This window comes from Camelus bactrianus, chromosome X, assembly GCF_048773025.1.
Source record: "Camelus bactrianus isolate YW-2024 breed Bactrian camel chromosome X, ASM4877302v1, whole genome shotgun sequence".
Taxonomy (NCBI): domain Eukaryota; kingdom Metazoa; phylum Chordata; class Mammalia; order Artiodactyla; family Camelidae; genus Camelus; species Camelus bactrianus.
The window spans coordinates 62651190-62671209 of NC_133575.1; the positions used below are offsets into that span (position 1 = coordinate 62651190).

Genomic DNA, 20020 nt, shown 5'->3' on the forward strand with positions numbered 1-20020 from the left:
CTTCTTGTATAGGGGAGGCAATGCCTGTGGCTAAGAAATCTGGCAGCACAGTGATTGCTGGTTCCATTAACCAGAATGGGTCACTCCTTATCCGTGCAACCCATGTTGGAGCAGACACAACCCTTTCTCAAATTGTCAAACTTGTGGAGGAGGCACAAACATCAAAGGTAATTTAACTCCCTAGGAGAAACAGAAAGTATTTGCTTTAAAGCTCACTCAGTATCAATCTTGATCTAGTTTTTATAATTTCCTTTATTTCTAGTTGTATTAATATGAAGTTCATTAAAGTATTTGTTTGTGCTCAATACTATACCCTGTATTCATTATCAAAAAAGGAGACTTTGATATACATATTATTATCATTATTTTTTTTTTTTTAATTTTAGGCTCCTATCCAGCAGTTTGCAGACAAACTCAGTGGCTACTTTGTTCCTTTTATTGTTATCATTTCCATTGTTACCCTTTTGGTTTGGATTATAATTGGATTTCTGAATTTTGAAATTGTGGAAACCTACTTTCCTGTAAGTGACTTATAACACCTCTTTGTCATGTAAAACAGTTTGTGAATCTTTTGCATAAGTAATTAATTGGAAAATAACTTTAGTAATGACTAGTATCTTTAACAGACTGGAGTGAAAGAAAAACATTAGCATCTCTGTAAATAGAAAAGATTTCCTTTTGGAAAGATTTTTTTCATTATGACTTGTGATTTTCCAAAAAGAAGTACAGGAATACCTCATTTTATTTCATTTTGCTTGATTGCGCTTTGCAGATGTTGTGTTTTTTACAAATTGAAGGTTTTGTGGTAACCCTGTGTTGAGCAAATCTATTGATGCCATTTTTCCAACAGCATTATTTTTTAATTAAGATATATACATTGTTTTTTTTAGACATAATGCTATTGCACACTTACTAGACTACAATATAGTGTAAACGTAACTTTTATATTCACTGGGAAACCTAAAAATTCATGTAACTCACTTTATTGGAATATTTACTTTATTTTGGTGGTCTGGAACTGAACCCACAATATCTCTGAGGTATTCCTGTACTGAACTTTCACGTTTTATATTTAGTCTCAGTCCCAGCATGATTTTGCTTTCACAAAGGACTATAGAAATATTGAGAGAAACCTTGGGATCTCAGCTCTGCCACGTATCATCAGTGTGATCTTAGGTCAACTTAATTTCTCCTTGAGCTTCAATTTCCTCATCTGTAAAGTGAGATTTTAATAATTCACATCCAACATAGCTTGCAGTCATTGTAAAGATTAAATAAGATGATCATATTAGAAACATTTTATAATTTATTAAATGCTTTATAAATATTAGTGTCTTCTTCATTCTAGTTCTGTGATAGTCTCTAAAGTATGATGTCATACATAAAGTGGTAAAGTAGATCTTGACTGTGCTTCATATTAGAGATAAAACCTTGAAGTCACTTAACTTCTCTTAACCCCAGTTTTGTCATCTGCAGTATAGTGATAATAATACCTAAATTTCAGGATTGAAATTAGTGTAGGTGAAAACATACACATAATGACATATATGAAAGCATAAGCTTAGATGTCTGAAAATCCCTTCCAAATCTGTTTCTATGTATGTGTGTGTGTGTGTATAAAACTCTTAGGTGAACACTTAAAGTATTTGAGAACTTAGTAAGAACCTAGCACTGTAAAACCATTATTACTAAGAAAGTCTTACTTTGTTGTGTTTCTTTTAAAAATGCCATGCTGTATACTGTTTCATGCTGTTTGTCCCTTCAATTAAAGAAAAGGTAGAACTGTAACAGCTATGTATCTATGCCATAATATAAAAAAGTTTCTTTAAATGGTTCACATTGGTTAAGTACTCATTGAACAAGAGGATTGCTGAAAGCATTTTGGAATGTGTATCCTTCAGAAATTTTTCTTATGAGTTCAGGGGGTCTGAGGAGATTTCCCCTAATACTGTCAATCATATTTACCCACACAAGCAAATATTCAATGTCACTAAGAGCTATACTACCAGATACTCAGTTCACTTTGTTTTGTCCAAAAGAATTTTATTGAAATATGATTAAGCAACCTTTTCAAGCTGGGTGATTTTTTCCATTGTCTTTAAAGAATAGTGTGAAGGACAGAGATATGGTCTTAGTGTATATAGAAATACAGAATTCTTTTTGTTCAGGATCACACTTGTTGAGAATTAGGTCCCATGTTTGCAGCTATTTTTGAAAGTCCCTAATGAAAAAGCTTATTCTCAATATGGGTGGGAGAAGCTGCCTTTTATGTTCCTCATATTCACTCCATAGTTTTGTAATTCTTGAATCAGCAAAACTGAAATCTTGATTTTAGGACTGTGACTTGTTTGCCCAGTTATGTCACAACTTTTTATACCATAAAAGAAAAAAAGTACTTTCTTACTAGTAACTAAAACATGTTTGCAGTTAAGTAGAATTATGTGTGACTCCAAAACTATAGTTTTATGTAAATAGAGTTAAGCTTTGTTCCTTTTGTTTTATACAGCTCTAAGTCAATAATCCAAATCCATGCCTTTCTTCTCAAGGGCTACAACAGAAGTATCTCCCGAACAGAAACGATAATACGCTTTGCTTTCCAAGCCTCGATCACAGTTCTGTGCATCGCATGCCCCTGTTCACTGGGACTGGCCACTCCAACTGCCGTGATGGTGGGTACAGGAGTAGGCGCTCAAAATGGCATACTAATCAAAGGTGGTGAGCCATTGGAGATGGCTCATAAGGTAAGGTAGTCCTCCAGAACTAAGAGTTGTCCCATCCAAACTGGCAATAGCACCCCTATTGAGAAACACAGAATCCTAAATTATTTCTACACAGTTCATAAGCTGAGCCTCTTCTGACACTATTTTGAGGGTTGAGATAAGGTGTTATTTTGGTTCTGCTCTGACTTGGCCTTAGTTATCTAAAAGCTCTAAAGGTACTCTAAGGTCTGCTCTAAAGATGTAAAAAACCTGAAGTCCTATTCCAGCTCAGACTAGATCAGCCTTTAGGGCAAGAAGACACAACAGGTATTTGCTCAGGAAAATTTGTCCAAATCTGTCAGACTTCTAACCTATTTGTGCATGACTCCGTGTTTTGTTTTCTTTGCTGTTAGATAGTGCTTGTAGTTACATTGTAGTTTCTCTGCTTTTGCTGCCACCAGCTGACAGTTTGCAACTATGACTTCAGGAATATAATTCTGCCCCTGACCTCTCTCATATTAGAATTTCCATCACAATCTCAATCAAGGCTACTTGACTTCAACTAAAACTATGTTTCTTTTAGTATGTTCTTATTAGGAGAATTTAAACTATATACAGATGCATGTAGTAAACACAGAATCCAACTTAGAACAGATTTGAAACCTCATCTAGCCTATGAATACAGGCTATTAATTTTTATAGTAATTTTTAATTTTTATATAATTTCAAACTTAAATAAAAGTTGCAAGAATAGTTTAAAGAACTCTTATATGCCCTTTACTGAAATACGAGGCTCCTTTCCTAAGAACAAGGAGTCTCTTACATAACCACAGTACAAAGATCAGAATCAAAAAATTGATATTGATGTAATACTTTCGTCTAATCTATTGTTCACATTCCAGCTTCCTCAGCTGACTCTATAGTATCCGTTATAGCTGTTTTTTCTCTTGTCCAGAATCATGCTTTGCATTTCGTTGTCATATCTCTTTTCACCTCAGTTCTTTAAGCTATTCATTTCTCAAGGTTTGTTTTCCGAGTTTACTGTGAGGTGACTGTTCTCTAATTCCAGACTCTTCCTTTTTCCTGTCTTGGCTGTTTCTCTCATTGGTTCCCTGAGCTGTCTCTTCCCAGGCCAAGCTTCTCATCTAAATCCAATAAAGTCAGAGCAACCAAGCAGGTCTTTTCTGGTGCATACTTACACTTAATTACTTACCTTTCTCTTATAATCATCTGCCTACTGCCCGGATTTCCCCTACAGATCTAGAATTTATTAGTATTGAAAGCCTTTCTCTTTTCCTAGAGGCACTAGAGGCATCTTTTAATTACCTATTAACAGTCATCCCTTAACAATTAGTTCTGGTTGTTTAACATACATCGACAGTACATTTGCAAGGGAGGGCTTTTAGGTGTAACTAAGGGTATTTCTTTCCTTATTCTTTTTTCCTATTATTCTCCCAAAGACAATTTATTAAGTCCAATTAAATGAAAAGTCAGTTTATTGAGAAACAAAATAGTAATCTGTTTGTCAAAGTAAACTTTTTTCTCATTTCTGGAAAGCTTATATTAAGGATTATCAAGTCATATAGGTGCATTGTATTTTAATTTTCTTACAGGTAAAGGTAGTAGTATTTGATAAGACTGGAACCATTACACATGGAACCCCTGTAGTGAATCAAGTAAAGGTTCTAGTGGAAAGTAACAGAATATCACGCAATAAGATCCTGGCCATTGTGGGAACTGCTGAAAGTAACAGTGAACATCCTCTAGGAGCTGCCATAACCAAATACTGCAAGCAGGTACAATTTCTTCCTTGTTTATTAATGATTTACGTATATAGTTGACATGAGGTTAGAGAGACTTGTGTTTTCTCATTTTATTTTATATGTTTTAATTTTTTCATAGAGGAAAGGATAAAGATGAAAACAGAAATTAACTATAATCCTACCACACAGATAAACCCCTGTTGACTAAAAAATTAAAATAGAGGCAATGCATATTTATGGTACGAAAGTTCAGATAGTTCAGAATTACATGATGAAAAACGAAAGCCTTATTCCCTGCCTGCTTCCGTAATTCCTTTCTCCAAAGCTTAACAAGTGGTAACCTGATAAGAGTCTTTTTAAATAACTGCTTTATTGAGATAAAATTCACATACTATAAAGTTCACCCTTGTAAAGTGTACAATTCAATAATTTTTCATATACTCACAGAAGTGTGTACCTGTTAACCATTTCTAGTACATATACCAGCATTTATTAATTTTTAGACTTTATGGAAAGGTTATACAATGACCAACCTTTGGTACCTTTTAAAAAATTATCAACTGATTTTTCCATTTCAGGGCATATAGATCTGCCTCATTGTTTTTAACGACTATATTGTATTCCATTGTATGATTGGTTTTTTGGCTCTTACAATGTACAGTTAACATTCTTGTCAGGTTTTGCAAGTTTATCTCTATGTTAAATGCCTGCCAATGCAATTGCTAGATCAAAGGATACATGCAGTTACATTTTGATGAATATTACCAGTGCTCACAATGACACATATTACCAACACCCACACAGAAGGCTGTACCATTTTATACTTTCACCTGAAGTTGAATGCCCATTTCCCCACATTCTTACTAATACTTTTTTTTTCAATTTAGTAAGTAAAAATTATTTATTCATTAATGGTTTACTTTGCATTTTTTAAATTGAAGTACCATCAGTTACTATGTGTCAATTTCTGGTGTATAGCGTAATGTCCCAGTCATGCATATACATACATATATTCATTTTCATATTCTTTTTCATTAAAGGTTATTACAAGATATTGAATGTAGTTCCCAGTGCTATACAGAAGAAATTTGGGGGTTTTTAATCTATTTTTATATATAGTGCCTAATGTTTTACTTTGCATTTTTTAAATTATGAATGAGGTTGAGCATCTTTTCTCATGTATATTGGCCATTTGAATTTCTTTTTCTATATTCTGTATGCTGGCAACCTTTGCCTATTTTTTCATAAGATTGTTTACCTTTTTCTCATTGATTTGTATATAAATTTTTTGTAAATCATCTCACCTAATTTTATAGTTAAACTGGCAATTTCTACCATCGATGCTGCCATTTCTTTATTTGTTCTTTCCTTTTTACCTATTGCCTATTACTAACCTGGCTTTTTTACACCCAAATCAAACAACTGAGAGGATTAAGATCTAAAGAGCCAGGAAACAATGATGGCCACCAAAATTCTTTGGCTAACTAAGGACACAGAGTCGTACTAGAAAGGCCTTCTGGCAACTAAAGGCCCCATTCTTTGTTACACTTTGCCCTGTACTGACCTGAGAGTAGAATTATATATTTAACTTGTAATTCTCTGCTGGAAAGGACAGAGAATATTGATTAACTTTCCACATTTTCTTTCCCTAAACTTGATATAAATCTCACAGAGTCAGATTAAAACAAAGGATTCTGAGGTTCTCCTGTAATTTTCAACATTATACTCAATGCTCTGTTCCTTCATCCTTATCGAAATCTACTGTCAAATAGGCAATGATGAGTGAAGTTTTATTCTAAACATTTAGAATTAACCAGGCATGTAGCATGTGTCTAAACATTTAGAATTAACCAGCAGTAATCTTTGATCTTGCTAATGATGACCTTGGATTATCAGTACAGCAGAGGAAATTCTTCTGTTTATTTATTAGGAGCTGGACACTGAAACCTTGGGTACCTGTACAGATTTCCAGGTTGTGCCAGGCTGTGGTATTAGCTGTAAAGTCACCAATATTGAAGGCTTCCTACATAAGAATAACTGGAAGATAGAGGAAAATAACATTATTCAAATAGATGCAAGTAATGAACAGTCATCACCTTCGTCTACCATGATCATTGATGCTCAGCTCTCAAGTAAGCTAATTTTCTTTGTAGTGCCAATTATGAGACAGTTATTAACATATGTAATTCTGAACTCTTACATAAGAAACAAAAATTGGCATCATGGTTTTATTCTCTCAAAGCTGTTTACTGTAGGCCTTCTAATTATTTCACTCAGGTTACTCAAGAACAGTTTCCAATTGTGCTCCATGATTCTAATATAAGGTGATGAAGTCTAGCCTTAACTGATCTTCCATCTTAGTTCAGCTGTCCTTCTTTTATTTCTCGCTACAGTTGCTCCAAACCTTCTGTATCCTTCACAATCTCCTATGGCCTTCCCTCTACTTCCCTAAGTGAATTACCTGGCTTACTTTTGACACAGAAATTGAAGGTTCTAAGACATGTGTTCTTTCAAGTTTTTTCCCCCTCCGAGAATATTTCCATTTTCAGGGGAAGAAGAATCCCTCATCTTGCCCAATGAATCCCCTCATCTTTGCTCTAGAGCCCATCCTCTTTTTTTTTTTGGTGTGTGTTTATTTTTTAATTATAATATTTTGTTTGTAATCAGTCTATAATTGATGCAAATTATGATGTTTAATTTTTTATTGAGTGTGGTCAGTTTACAATGTTGTATTAATTTCCATTGTAGAGTACAATTTTTCAGTTATACATGAATATATATATATTCATTGTCACATTCTTTTTCGCTGTGAGCTACCACAAGATCTTGTATATATTTCCCTGTGCTATACAGTATAATCTTGTTTATCTATTCTGCATATGCCTCTCAGTATCCGCAAATTTTGAACTCCCAGTCTGTCCCTTCCTACCACCCCTCCTTGGCAAACACAAGTTTGTATTCTATGTCTAAGAATCTATTTCTGTTTTGTATTTATGTTCTTTTTCTTTTTTTTTTTTTTAGATTCCACATATGAGAGATCTCATATGGTATTTTTCTTTCTTTTTCTGGCTTACTTCACTTAGAAGGACATTCTCCAGGACATCCATGTTGCTGCAAATGGTGTTATGTTGTTGGTTGTTATGGCTGAAGAGTATTAATTGTATAAATATACCACCTCTTCTTTATCCAGTCATCTGTTGATGGACATTTAGGCTGTTTCCATGTCTTGGCTATTGTAAATAGTGCTACTTTGAACATTAGGGCGCAGGTGTCTTTTTGAAGTGGGGTTCCTTCTGGATATGTGCCCAGGAGCGGGATGACTGGGTCATATGGTAAGTCTATTCCTAGTCTTTTGAGGAATCTTCATACTGTTTTCCACAGTGGCTGCACCAAACTGCATTCCCACCAGCAGTGTAGGACGATTCCCTTTTCTCCACAGCCTCTCCAGCATTTGTCATTTGTGGATTTTTCAATGGTGGCCATTCTGACTGGTGTGAGGTGATGCCTCATCGTAGTTTCGATTAGCATTTCTCTGATAATTAGTGATACTGAGCATTTTTTCATGTGCCTATTGATCATTTGTATTTCTTCCTTGTAGAATTGCTTCTCTAGGTTTTCCACCAATTTTTGGAATATATTGTTTGTTTTTTTCTTATTAAGTTGTATGAGCTGCTTATATATTCTGGAGATCAAGCCTTTGTTGGTTTCATCGTTTGCAAAAATTGTCTCCCATTCCATACGTCGTCGTTTTGTTTTGTTTATGGTTTCCTTTGCTGTGCAGAAGCTTGTAAGTTTCATTAGGTCCCATTTATTTATTCTTGCTTTTATTTCTATTGCTTGGGTAGACTGTTCTAGGAGAACATTTTTGAGATATATGTCAGATAATGTTTTGCCTATATTTTCTTCTAAGAGGTGTTTTTGTATCTTGTCTTATGTTTCAGTCTTTGATCTATTTTGAGTTTATTTTTTATGTATGATGTAAGGGAGTGTTTTAGCTTCATTGATTTACATGCTGCTGTCCAGTTTTCCCATCACCATTTGCTGAAGAAATATGTCCTGGGTAATTTGATAGGGATTGCATTAAATCTGTAGATTGCCTTGGGCAGTGTGACCATTTTAACAATACTGATTCTTCCAATCCAGGAGCATGGGATATCTTTCCATTTCTTTAAGTCTTCTTTAATTTCCTTTATCAATGGTTTATGGTTTTCCGTGTATAAGTCTTTCACCTCCTTGATTAGATCTATTCCTTGGTATTTTATAACTTTGGGTGCTATTTTAAAGGGGATTGTTTCTTTCTTTTTTTTCCTGTTAATTCATCGTTAGTGTAAAGAAATGCAACTGATTTTTATACGTTAACCTTGTAACCTTCTATCTTGCTGAATTCTTCGATCAGCTCTATTAGTTTTTGTGTGGACCTTTTAGGGTTTTCTATATATAGTATCATGTCGTCGGCATATAGTGACACTTTTACCTCTTCTTTTCCAATTTGGATCCCTTTTATTTCTCTCTCTTGCCTGATTACTGTGGCTAGGACTTCCAAGACTATGTTGAATAGGAGTGGTGATACTGGTCAGCCTTGTCTTGCCCAGATTTTAGTGGGAAGCTTTTGAGTTTTTCACCGTTGAGTACTATGCTGGCTGTAGGTTTGTTGTATATAGCTTTTATTATGTTGAGATGTATTCCCTCTATACCTACTTTGGTGAGAATTTTTACCATAAATGGGTGTTGAATTTTTTTTAACTTTTTTATTGAGTAATAGTCATTTTACAATGTTGTGTCAAATTCTAATGTAGAGCACAATTTTTCAGCCACACATGAACATATATATATTCATTGTCACATTTTATTTTTGTATGAGCTACCACAAGATCTTGCTTATATTTCCCTGTGCTATGCAATATAATCTTGTTTAAATATTCTGCATTTTAAAATCCCAGTCTGTCCCTTCCCACACCCCACCCCCTTGGGATGTTGATTTTTATCAAATGCTTTTTCTGCATCTATTGAGATGATCATGTGCTTTTTGTCCTTTCTCTTGTTGATATGATGTATTACATTGATTGATTTGCGTATGTTGAACCACTCTTCTGTCCCTGGGATGAACCCCACTTGGTCATGATGTATAATCTTTTTAATGTGCTGTTGGATTCTACTTGCTAACATTTTGGTAAGGATTTTGGCGTCTATGTTCATCAGTGATATTGGCCTATAATTCTCTTTTTTGTAGTGTCTTTGCCTGGTTTTGGTATCAGGGTGATGGTGGCTTCACAGAATGAGTTTGGGAGTATTCCCTCCTTTTCAGTCTTCTGGAAGAGTTTGAGAAGGACTGGTATGAGTTCTTCTTTGTATGTTTGGTAGAATTCCCCAGTGAAGCCATCCAGTCCTGGACTTTTATTTGTAGGGAGGTTTTTTATTGCTAATTCGATTTCATTGCTAGTGATCGTTTTGTTCAAGTGGTCAGTTTATTCTTGGTTCAGTCTTGGTGGACAGTATGTTTCCAGAAACTTGTCCATCTCCTCTAGGTTATCCATTTTGGTTCCATATAGTTTTTCATAGTATTCTCCTATGATATTCTATATTTCTATGTTATTGGTTGTAATTTCTCCATTGTCCTTTCTTATTTTGCTTATTTGTGCTCTCTCTTTTTTCTTCTTTGTGAATTTGGCCAGAGGTTTGACGACTTTATTTACTCTTTCAAAAAACCAGCTTTTTGTTTGATTTTTTTTTCTGTTTTTTTAATCTCTATTTTATTTATTTCCTTTCTGATCTTTATTATTTCCTTCCTTCTGCTGCCTTTTGGGGTTTTTTGTTCTTCTTTTTCTAATTCTTTTAGCTTGTGGCTTAGATTGTTTATTTGAGATTGTTCTCTTTTCTTGAGGAAGACCTGTATCACTATAAACTTCCCTCTTATCACTGCCTTTGCTGCGTCCCATAAATTTTGTGTGGTTGTGTTTTCATTTTCATTTGTCTTAAGGTATTTTTTAACTTCAACTTTGATTTCCTCATTGACCCATTGGTTTTTTAATAGCATGTTGTTTAACCTCCATGCTTTCCTTTTTTTCTCCTTTGTTTCTCTGTTGTTGATTTCTAGTTTCATGGCATTGTGGTCAGTAAAGATGCTTGAGATAATTTCTATCTTCTTAAAATTGTTGAGGCTTTTTTGTGTCCAAGTACATGAGCAATCCTAGAAAATGTTCCATGTGCACTTGAAAAGAATGTATATCCTATTTGGGGGGGTGTATTGCTCTGAAAATATCCACCAAATCTAATTTTTCTATTGTATCATTTAATTTCTCTGTTGCCTTATTTATTTTCTGTCTGGAAGATCTGTCTAATATGTTAATGCAGTGTTAAAATCTTCAACAATGGTTGTATTCCAATCAATTTCCCCCTTACTTTCTGTTAGTAATTGTTTTATGTACTTAGGTGCTCCTATATTGGGTGCATATATATTAACGAGTGTAATATCCTCATCTTGTATTACTCCTTTAATCATTATAAATGTCGTTCTTAATCTTTCCTTATGGCCTTTGTTTTAAAGTGTATTTTGTCTGAAATCAGTATTGCTACATCTGCTTTTTTAATTTTTCCATTTGCGTGGAATATCCTTTTCCGTCCTTTCACTCTCAATCTATATGACTTTCTCCCTAAAACAGGTCTCTTGTATGCAGCATATTGAAGGTTTTTGCTTTATTATCCAGTCTGCCACTCTATGTCTTTTGATTGGAGCATTTAGTCCATTAACATTTACAGTAATTAATGATAGATGTGTGTTTATTGCCATTTTGAACTTATTTTTGCAGTTGATTTGGTATTTCCCCTTTGTTCCTTCTTCTTCCTTTTGTGTTTTGATAAATTTCCTTTGTATTATCTTGGATTTTATTTAGTTTTTGTGACTCACTTGTAAGTTTTTGGCTTGTGGTTACCCTTTTTTGTAAGTCTTTAACCCACTGCTGTAACTGTTTGCATTATACAGATAGTAATATAAGCTCAAACCCATCCTGCTGAGAACAAAAAATTTAACAAAGAAAATAAAACTATATTTTCTTGCTTCCCTCTCCCACTCTTAATGATTTAGATGTCTTCTTTTACAATTTCATGTTTATTCTGTTTGTAATTCATGGTAGTTTTCAACTTTCCAGTTATGATTTTCTCATTTCGTTTCTATTTAGAGTAGACCTTTCAATATTTCTTTTAGCATGGGTTTAGTGTTGCTAAACTCTTCTAGTTTTTGCTTGTCTGTGAAGTTCTTTCTCTCTCCTTCTATTCTAAAGGATAACCTTGCTGGACAAAGTATCCTAGGCTGCATCTTTTTTTCATTCAGGACTTTGAATATATCTTGCCACTCCCTTCTGGCCTATAGTGTTTGTATAGAGAAATCAGCTGAGAGCCTTATGGGGGTTCCCTTATAACTCACTCTTTGTTTTTCTCTTGCTGCCTTTCGGATCATTTCCTTATCCTTGACTCTGGCCGTCTTGATTATAACATGTCTTGGTGTGGGTCTGTTTGGGTTCTTCCTGTTTGAGACCCTCTGAACTTCCTGTACTTGGATATCCGATTCCTTCTTTAGGTTTGGGAAGTTTTCAGTCATGATTTCTTCAAAAACCTTTTCAATCTGCTTTGCTCTTTCTTCTCCTTCTGAAACCCCTATTATGCATAGATTGGCACACTTTATATTATCCGATAGATCCCTTATATTGTTTTCATTGTTTTTATTTGTTTTTCCCTCAGCTGTTCTGATTGGGTGCTTTTTGTTGTCCTGTCTTCTAGGTCACTTATTGATTCCTCTGCATTATCTAGCCTGCTCTGTACAGCCTTTAGATCAGCTCTAATCTCTGCAAATGAGTTTACCAATTCTACTTGGCTCTTCTTTATACCTTCAGTTTCCTTTTTGACATATTTTATACTCTAAACACTATCTCTTTTAGGTCCTTCAGTCCTTTGATCACTCCTTTTTTGAAATCTTGATCCAGTAGGCCATCAATGTGTGTTTCATTGATCGTTCTTTCAGGGGATTTCTCCTGCTCTTTTAATTGGGAGCAGTTCCTCTGCTTCATCATCTTGTTCATATGTCTCTGGCACTGTGGCTTATGGAGTATCAGTTATCTATTATGGTCCTTAAGGAGTTTATTTATTTATCTATCTAAAGCCTATGCAGGAATAAAAGTTAAAAAGAGCGAGAAAGAATTTGAAAAGAAGGGAGGAAAAAAAGGTTTGAAATAGTGTATAATCAATAACAGAACAGCAAGTTGAAGCAAAATAGCAATCGAGTGGAGACGTCTTTTAAAAACCTTAAAAAAAATAGAAAAAAAATTGAAACCTGAGTATAATCAATAACAGGAGATCAAAACCAAGAGAAATAAAAATGAAATGAGGTGGATTTTAAAAAACAATAATAATAAAAGTATTTTAAAAGAAAAAATTTAAAGGGATTAAAACTGGAGACATATACAATTGTTTAAAAACTAAAAATTAAAAAGTAATAGAAAATAGAACCGATAAAGAAAAAAGAAAAGAAAAAGGAGGATGTGTTCTTGTGGAGACTGTGTGCTCTTTATGATTTTATCGAGAGATCTTTCTGTCTTTGCCCTGCTGCGTGAACTCAGCTTGCTCCTTCTAGAGGCCCTCCATTAGCGCCCCTGGTCTGTGCTGCTCCCAGTGCAGGTTGGCAGGCAGATCACACAACCTCCCAACACTGGTCAGGTGCTGTGCTCTTACATTTTTTCCTGGTGGGTCACGCCACCCTTAATGCCGTGGTCCCATAGGGTAGGCAGGCAGGTTGCGCCCCCTCCCAGCAGTACGGTAGGAGGCGTGTTACTTCCTCTCCCATTGCTGCTGTCAGATGCTGTGCTCAGGCAAGGTAGGCGGGCAAGTCACTCCCTGTCCCAGCATCATGGTCAGGTGCTGCACTCATGCCAGGAAGGTGGGTGGCAACCTGCCCTCTCCTGGTACTGATTGCTCCCCTGCTCTGTGCAGCTGCCTTCTCCACCTCAGGTCCGTGCTCCCTAGGCAGGCTCTGGGAAGATGGCAGAATAGCCCCGCACCTGCTCTGTGGCAGAACTCAGCTCCTCGTTCATTTGTATTGGAGGCAAGAGTTCTCAGAGGTACCAGGGCAGAAAGGGCCTATCTGCCTTGGGCTGTAAACAAGTCTCCATCTCGCCTATGAGGCTGCTAAGCCCTTAGGTACGGATTCAGGTTTCGACCTCACCTCTGCCTGGGTGCTAAGCACTGAAGGATATGTCAACTGTGGCTGACACCCACCTCTCTTCTCCTGAAAACCTTCTGCAGGTTTTCAGAGCTAGGGGTTATGGCACCCTTCCCCCCAGGGCACATCAGCCGTGTTGTTTTATGGAGGGCCCAGGTTGTTTTGCTCTGTGTACCCACTCATCCACAGCATGCAGTACCATGCAGTCCCCCGGGGTTGCCTCTGTGCAGCCTGCCCCAGTCCTCCACCCAGCTCGGGTAGCCTGTCCCATCCCCCACCTGCCTCTTTGCCTCTAGGGCTGGTGGTTGCGGAGACCCTCTGTGCTCGTTTAACTTAGTTCTGTTGGTCAAGGGCTGCTCCATACGGATCCGAGCCTCAGAGGCTCCTCCTCTGTCCCACTGACCTCTCCGTTGGAGATGGGGAGATTCAGCAAATGAATGCTATGCCTCCTTTGCTGCTCCCTACCCACGAGACCGGTCCCACACTGTTCTGCTTTTTCTTCTTTCTTTTTTTCCTTTTCTCCTACCAGATTCTTGGTATCTTTGTCTTTTTTTTTTTTTTTTTTTTTTTGGCGTCTTTATCTTTTGAAGAGGGCGATGTTCTGTCAGAGTTCTGCAGGTGCTCTGGTTGGCTGGATGGGTCCGTGGATGTGAGTTTTGGTGTATTTGTGGGAGAGGGTAAGCTACGAGCGTCCCTCTACTCCACCATCTTGGCCAATCTCGATTCCATCCTCTCTTGATTCCTCAAGGACTTCACTTTCTTATGTCCCCTTGCTTCCTTCATTTTACAGCTCTCTGTAGTAGCTCTTTCTCCTTAACGTGTAAATATTCCTTCCATCAAAATCACTGTATGCCTGTCTAGATTTTATCTGTCTTTCTTTTCCTTTATATTCAAGCTTCTAGAAAGAGTAGTCTAGGCTTGCTGAATCCACTTCTTCCTTGCACAGTCTGGCTTCTGCCCCATTCATACTAGTGAAACTATTCTAAGTCCACTGATGACCTCATTTATTCCCCTCTCCAGTGGTCACTTTTCAGTCTTCATTGATGCATGACCACGCTAAGACATTTGACAATGGTAACCATTTCTAATTTCCTAAAAAAACTTTTTCTCCCTTGATTCCATGATCCTGCTTTCTCTAGATTCTCCTCGAACCTTACCTGGCTGTTCTTTCTAATCCTCCTCTGAGTCCTCTTTTCTCCTGCTCTCAAATGTTGGGTGTCCTCAGGGTTTTGTTCTTTGTCTTTTTCTCATTTTACATACTCTCTGTGTACAATCTCATTCATGCTCATCGTTTATTCTACCACCTGTAGGTTTCCACTGCCACTCTAAAATCCATCTCTTCTAGCCAAGGCCTGTTTCTCAGGTTTCTTGTTGGTTTATTCACCTAACCAAAAACATGATATGCACATCTAAATGTACTTGGACCTCCCCACCCATTTGTGCTTGAGTGTTTTTGTTAACATGCAAACCTGATTATATCACTTTTTGACCAATAACTTGTTATTGCAGTAGTTTATAACCTATTTTTGAGTCATGAACCTTTGGAGGAATATGGTAAAAGCCATGCCCACCCCTCAGAAAATTTATGTTTTGGAGGTTTGTATATAACTTAAAGCTCCTCCATGGAAATCTGTTAAGGATCCTGGCTTTACAGGCTTTCTGTCTCCTACAGGATAGAATCCAGTCCTCTCTGGACTTTGTTCAAGATCTGTTCCCCGTGATATGTCTTCTGCCTCCCTGCATCTTGCCTTTTTCCACTGCCACCCATGTAACCTGTGTTCCATCCATATGGAACTACTTAGAGTTTCTACTTACAGTGCATTATTTCATGCATATTACTGGTTTCTCATCTTTGAAGACTCAGCTCACATCTCTCTTCAGTGAAGCCTTCAGTGACTGACATACATAGGCAGAGATATTTTCTCTTCTTTCTTAGTCATAACTCTACTTAATCTCTGGAGGTACTAGGCACAGTGCATGATGATTCTTCATTTACCTACCTGATTCTACTAAACTATGATTTCTTTATTATTTGTCTATAAACTAGTATCAGGCACACTGACACATAGTAATTTTGTTCAGCTGACAATTTTTATTAAGCACTGTTCAAAACACTAAAGAATCAGCAGTGAGCAGAATAGACCAAGTCCCTATCTCATGGACTTTACATTTCTGGTGGGAGAACACAAGACAGTGAACAAATAAAGAAGAAAATATAGTCCGTCTGATGGAGATAGTGCTATAAAAAAAAAAAAGAATCGCAAGGGGTATAGGGAATGCTTCCTATTTTATCTAGGCCGATCAGGGTAGGGCTCATTGAGAAGGCTATTTCTGAGCAAAAACCTGAGGAGGGGGCGGGGGAAAGCCATGTGCATGTCTGTGACAAGAGCATTCCAGGCAGGAGGAATGTTAAGTACAAAAGCCTTGAGTCAGAAGTGTGCTTTATTAGTTTGAGGAACAGTAAGAAGAACAGTATAGCTACAACAGAGTAAATAAATAGGAAGGGGGTAAGAGACAAGGTCAGAAAGGTAGGTAGCACAGGAGTAAATCTTGTAAGGACATTGAAAGGACTTTGGTTTTTACCCTGAGATGGAAAGCCACTGGAGAGTTTTTTTTTAAATTTAATTTATTTTTGTGTTGGGGAGATAGTTAGGTTTACTTATTTAGTTTTAGAGGAGGTACTGGGGATTGAACTCAGGACCTTGTGTGTACTAAGCAAGTGCTCTACCATTTGAGCTATACCCTAACCCCTGGAGGGTTTTGAGTATAGGTGTGACAGAATCTGACTTAATGTTTAAGAAATATTACTTGGGCTGGTCTAGTAAAAATACAATGTTGCAGTGGGTAGGAACAAGGGCAGAAGCAGGGAGATGAGTTAATGGGCTGTTGCCGTAATCTAGGTGAAAGACATTGGTGGCTTGGACCAGTGTGGTAACAGTAGAGGTGCTAAGAAGTGGTCAAATTCTGAGTGTATCTTGTGGGGAGAGCTGGCTGACAGATTAAGCTCACAGATTGGAAATGGGGTATAAGAGAAACAGGAGTCAAGAATTAGGCCAACGTTTGTGGCCTAAGCAATTTAGGAGGATGGTTACAAGATGGGGGAGATCACAGGAGGGGCAATATTGAGGAAAATTGATCAGGAGTTCAGTTTTTGACATGTTAAGTTTGAGAGCCTGTTAGATACTCAATTGGAGATGTCATATAAATGGAAATATCAAGTAGGCAGTTGGCTGCACAAGTCTGGAGTTCCAAGGAAACAAACTGGGTTGGAGGTAATGACTTGGGAGTCATCCATTTATAGATCTGTGCTGTCCAATATGGTAACCACTATTTATATGTGACTATTTAAATTTAAATTAATTAAAATTGAACTGAATTTAAAATTCAGCCTTTAACCATACTAGCCACATTTCAGTGCTCAGTGGCTGCATGTTGTTAGTGGCTATTGTATTAAACAGAGCAGATGTAGAACATTTCCATCATCACAAAAAGTTCTATTGGACAGCACTGATATAGATGGTATTTAAAGCCACGAGACTGGATAAGATCACCAAGGAGTGAGAGTAGATAGAGGGGAAAAAAGGTTTCAGTACTGAGCCCTGTAACACTACAAACTAAGAGGTCAGGGAGATGAGGAAGGGTCAGCAAAGAAGACTGAAAGGTGGTGAGTGAGAAGATGACTCTAAAACTGTGGTGATCCAGAAGCCAAGCAAAGAAAGTATTTCAAGGAGGGAATGATCAACTGTGTTAAATGTTGCTGATAGGGCAAGTAAGCTGAGGACTAAGAATCAGTCATTAGATTTATTAAAGATCACTGGTGTACTGTGTGAACGATTCTTTGGAGTAATAGAGACAAAGGCCTTATTGGAGTGGGTTCTCGAGAGAATGGGAACGTATGAATTGGAAGCAGCCAATAAGGATGACACTGTCAAGAAGTTTTGCTGTTACGGAAGCAGAGAAATGGGGCAGGAGCTAGAGAGGTCAGTGAGATCAAGAGAGGGTTGTTTTGTTTTCCTTTCTAAAGATAAGGCTATGTATAGCAGAAACAGAAAATATGATTATGCTGTAGAGGGGAGAATTGTTAGAAAGATGTTCTAAAATAGGCAAAGGAGGGGGATGTAGTACACAAGCAGAGAAGTTGGCCTTAAATAGGAGTAGAGGCAGTTTATAATAACAGAAGAGAAGCTAGATCAGTGTGTACACAGGCACAGGTAGTTGGGTAGATGTGGCAGTGAGAGTTTGTGGAAGTTCTCTTCCGATGGCTTTTATTTTCTTCCTGAAGTAGGAAGCAGAGTCGTCATGTGGTATGAGAATGGGAAAAGAGAAGATCTAAATAGCCATCTGGAAGGAATGGAGAATGAATGGACTAGGAGAATGTAGTAGAATTGCCAGATAACACTAAGAGCCCAGTTAAAGCTAGTGGTCACACATTTAAAATGAGACATCAGTATGGTTCTGTGTTCTTGTCTAACTATTGATGGTTGTACGGATACACAGTAATTATTTTGAATTTAATTCAGTTGCTGTGAAAGATCATATGGAAAGTTCAAATGGAAAGCTTCACCAAGAAACATTTGAATTGGCTCCTGAAGACTATAATGGAGTTTGTTAAACACTCAGAGGCATGGAAGAGCAGAGTATATTCCTTGAACATTTGAAAATTACTGTCATAGGCTGTGTTCTACCAAAACAAACAAACAAACAAACCGATGTACTGAGTGTGCAAGTTTAGACGGGAGGAATGTCCCTCACAGGGTTGTTATAAGTATTGAACAAGCTCACTAAATGTTACTTCTGTACTTTCTTTCAGATGCTCTTAATGCTCAGCAGTACAAAGTTCTCATTGGTAACCGGGAGTGGATGATTAGAAATGGTCTTGTCATTAATAATGATGTAGATGGGTCCATGACTGAACATGAGAGAAAAGGTCGGACTGCTGTATTGGTGGCAATTGATGGTAAGGTTTTCCATAAGTACACTATGACTCAATGTCGTGATCTCAGTTATTGTTTTATGTGTATTTTTGAGAGACGTCTGAGCTATGAGGGTTATTCAAAAGTAGCCTGAATGCAAAGTAAAATATCAGCAATACATAATTGTTACTGATTAGTTTAAAATTCTCTTGCATTTGCCTGGTTTTGTTATTTTCCTTTATAGCGTTTGTTTTTTTTTTTTTTGTTTTTTGGTCTTAAGTATTTTATTCTCCACATTTTTGATGACTTTCAAAGTAGTACCCAGCTGCCTGCACTCTGTGAACTTTGGGAGCAGAATTTGCTTATTGTAGCCCTGCAGCCCTTACAATAGTTAAAGACTATGCTTTATTTAATTAAAATTATGCCCAAATATAAACAATGGAGAACATAGAATCTTCACTAGAGAAAACAAAGGCTGAAGTATATTAATTATGTCATCACTCATCAAGGTTCTCCTGCCCTTCCTCCTCTCCTTTCCTCAATCAGAATTCCTTCATCAATTTCCAATTCTACTTTTCCTCTCTCCTTCAAAATTGGCAACCAGAGTATTAAAATGAATTCCTCAGTAAGCCTTCCAGTTAAAGGTGCTCTTTGTGGAAGATTTAATGGTAGTAGGGACTTCAGATTCCTACATTTATAGTCTTTTTCAAAAGACAGCCAATTTTGGCAAGAAACTAAGAAAGCACAGTCCTTAGTTCAATCTGTACTTATCCAAGGCCGTGCTGTATGCCCTTGGGCAATCAAAGAGTTTAGGAATGTGTGCCAAGCGTCATGTCATTGAGTTTGCCACCATCATTGTCTTCTCTCACCCAGCAAAGCTGTGCGGGAAGATGGTGACTCCAAGGCAATCAAGTCAGGTTTATTCAGTGTTCAGTCTCATATAGGCTATGTTTTTATAAAAGGCTAATCAAGAATTTTTTTCAACCTAAAAATAATGTAACATTAAAGTTATAGCAGGGGGAGGGTATAGCTCAGTGACAGAGCGCTTAGCATGCACAGGGTACTGGGTTCCATCCTTGGTACCTCCGTTAAAAAAGAAACCTAATTACCTTCCCCCAAAACAAAGAAAAACAAAATTTTAAAAATTAAAAAAAAAAAAAACAAAGTTTAAAATTTATAGCAAAGTAAAAAATACTCATAATCTCATCATCCTAACAAGATCAGTTTTAATTGCACATATTCCATTTCTGGGTATATATACATGCACATGTACAGAATTACAATATTAGTACATATACTATTTTTATTTTAATTTTTTTATTGAAGTATAATTGATTTTCAATGTTGTATTCATTTCTGGTGTACAGCATAGTGATTCAGTTATACACATATATGTATATTCTTTTTCATATTTTTTTCATTATAGGTTATTATAAG

At 36.8% G+C, this 20020-nt stretch overlaps 1 protein-coding gene across 1 annotated transcript in view; it reads left to right on the forward strand.

Annotated features, from left to right (window-relative positions):
• The window catches only part of ATP7A (ATPase copper transporting alpha), a 123538-nt gene that overhangs the window by 94257 nt on the left and 9261 nt on the right, over positions 1-20020 (forward strand). The window contains exons 13-18 of the mRNA XM_010950594.3: positions 13-167; positions 387-521; positions 2547-2741; positions 4313-4495; positions 6393-6594; positions 18481-18627. Of these exons, the coding sequence (XP_010948896.2) occupies positions 13-167; positions 387-521; positions 2547-2741; positions 4313-4495; positions 6393-6594; positions 18481-18627 (1017 nt within the window). The remainder of the gene's footprint in view (positions 1-12; positions 168-386; positions 522-2546; positions 2742-4312; positions 4496-6392; positions 6595-18480; positions 18628-20020) is intronic.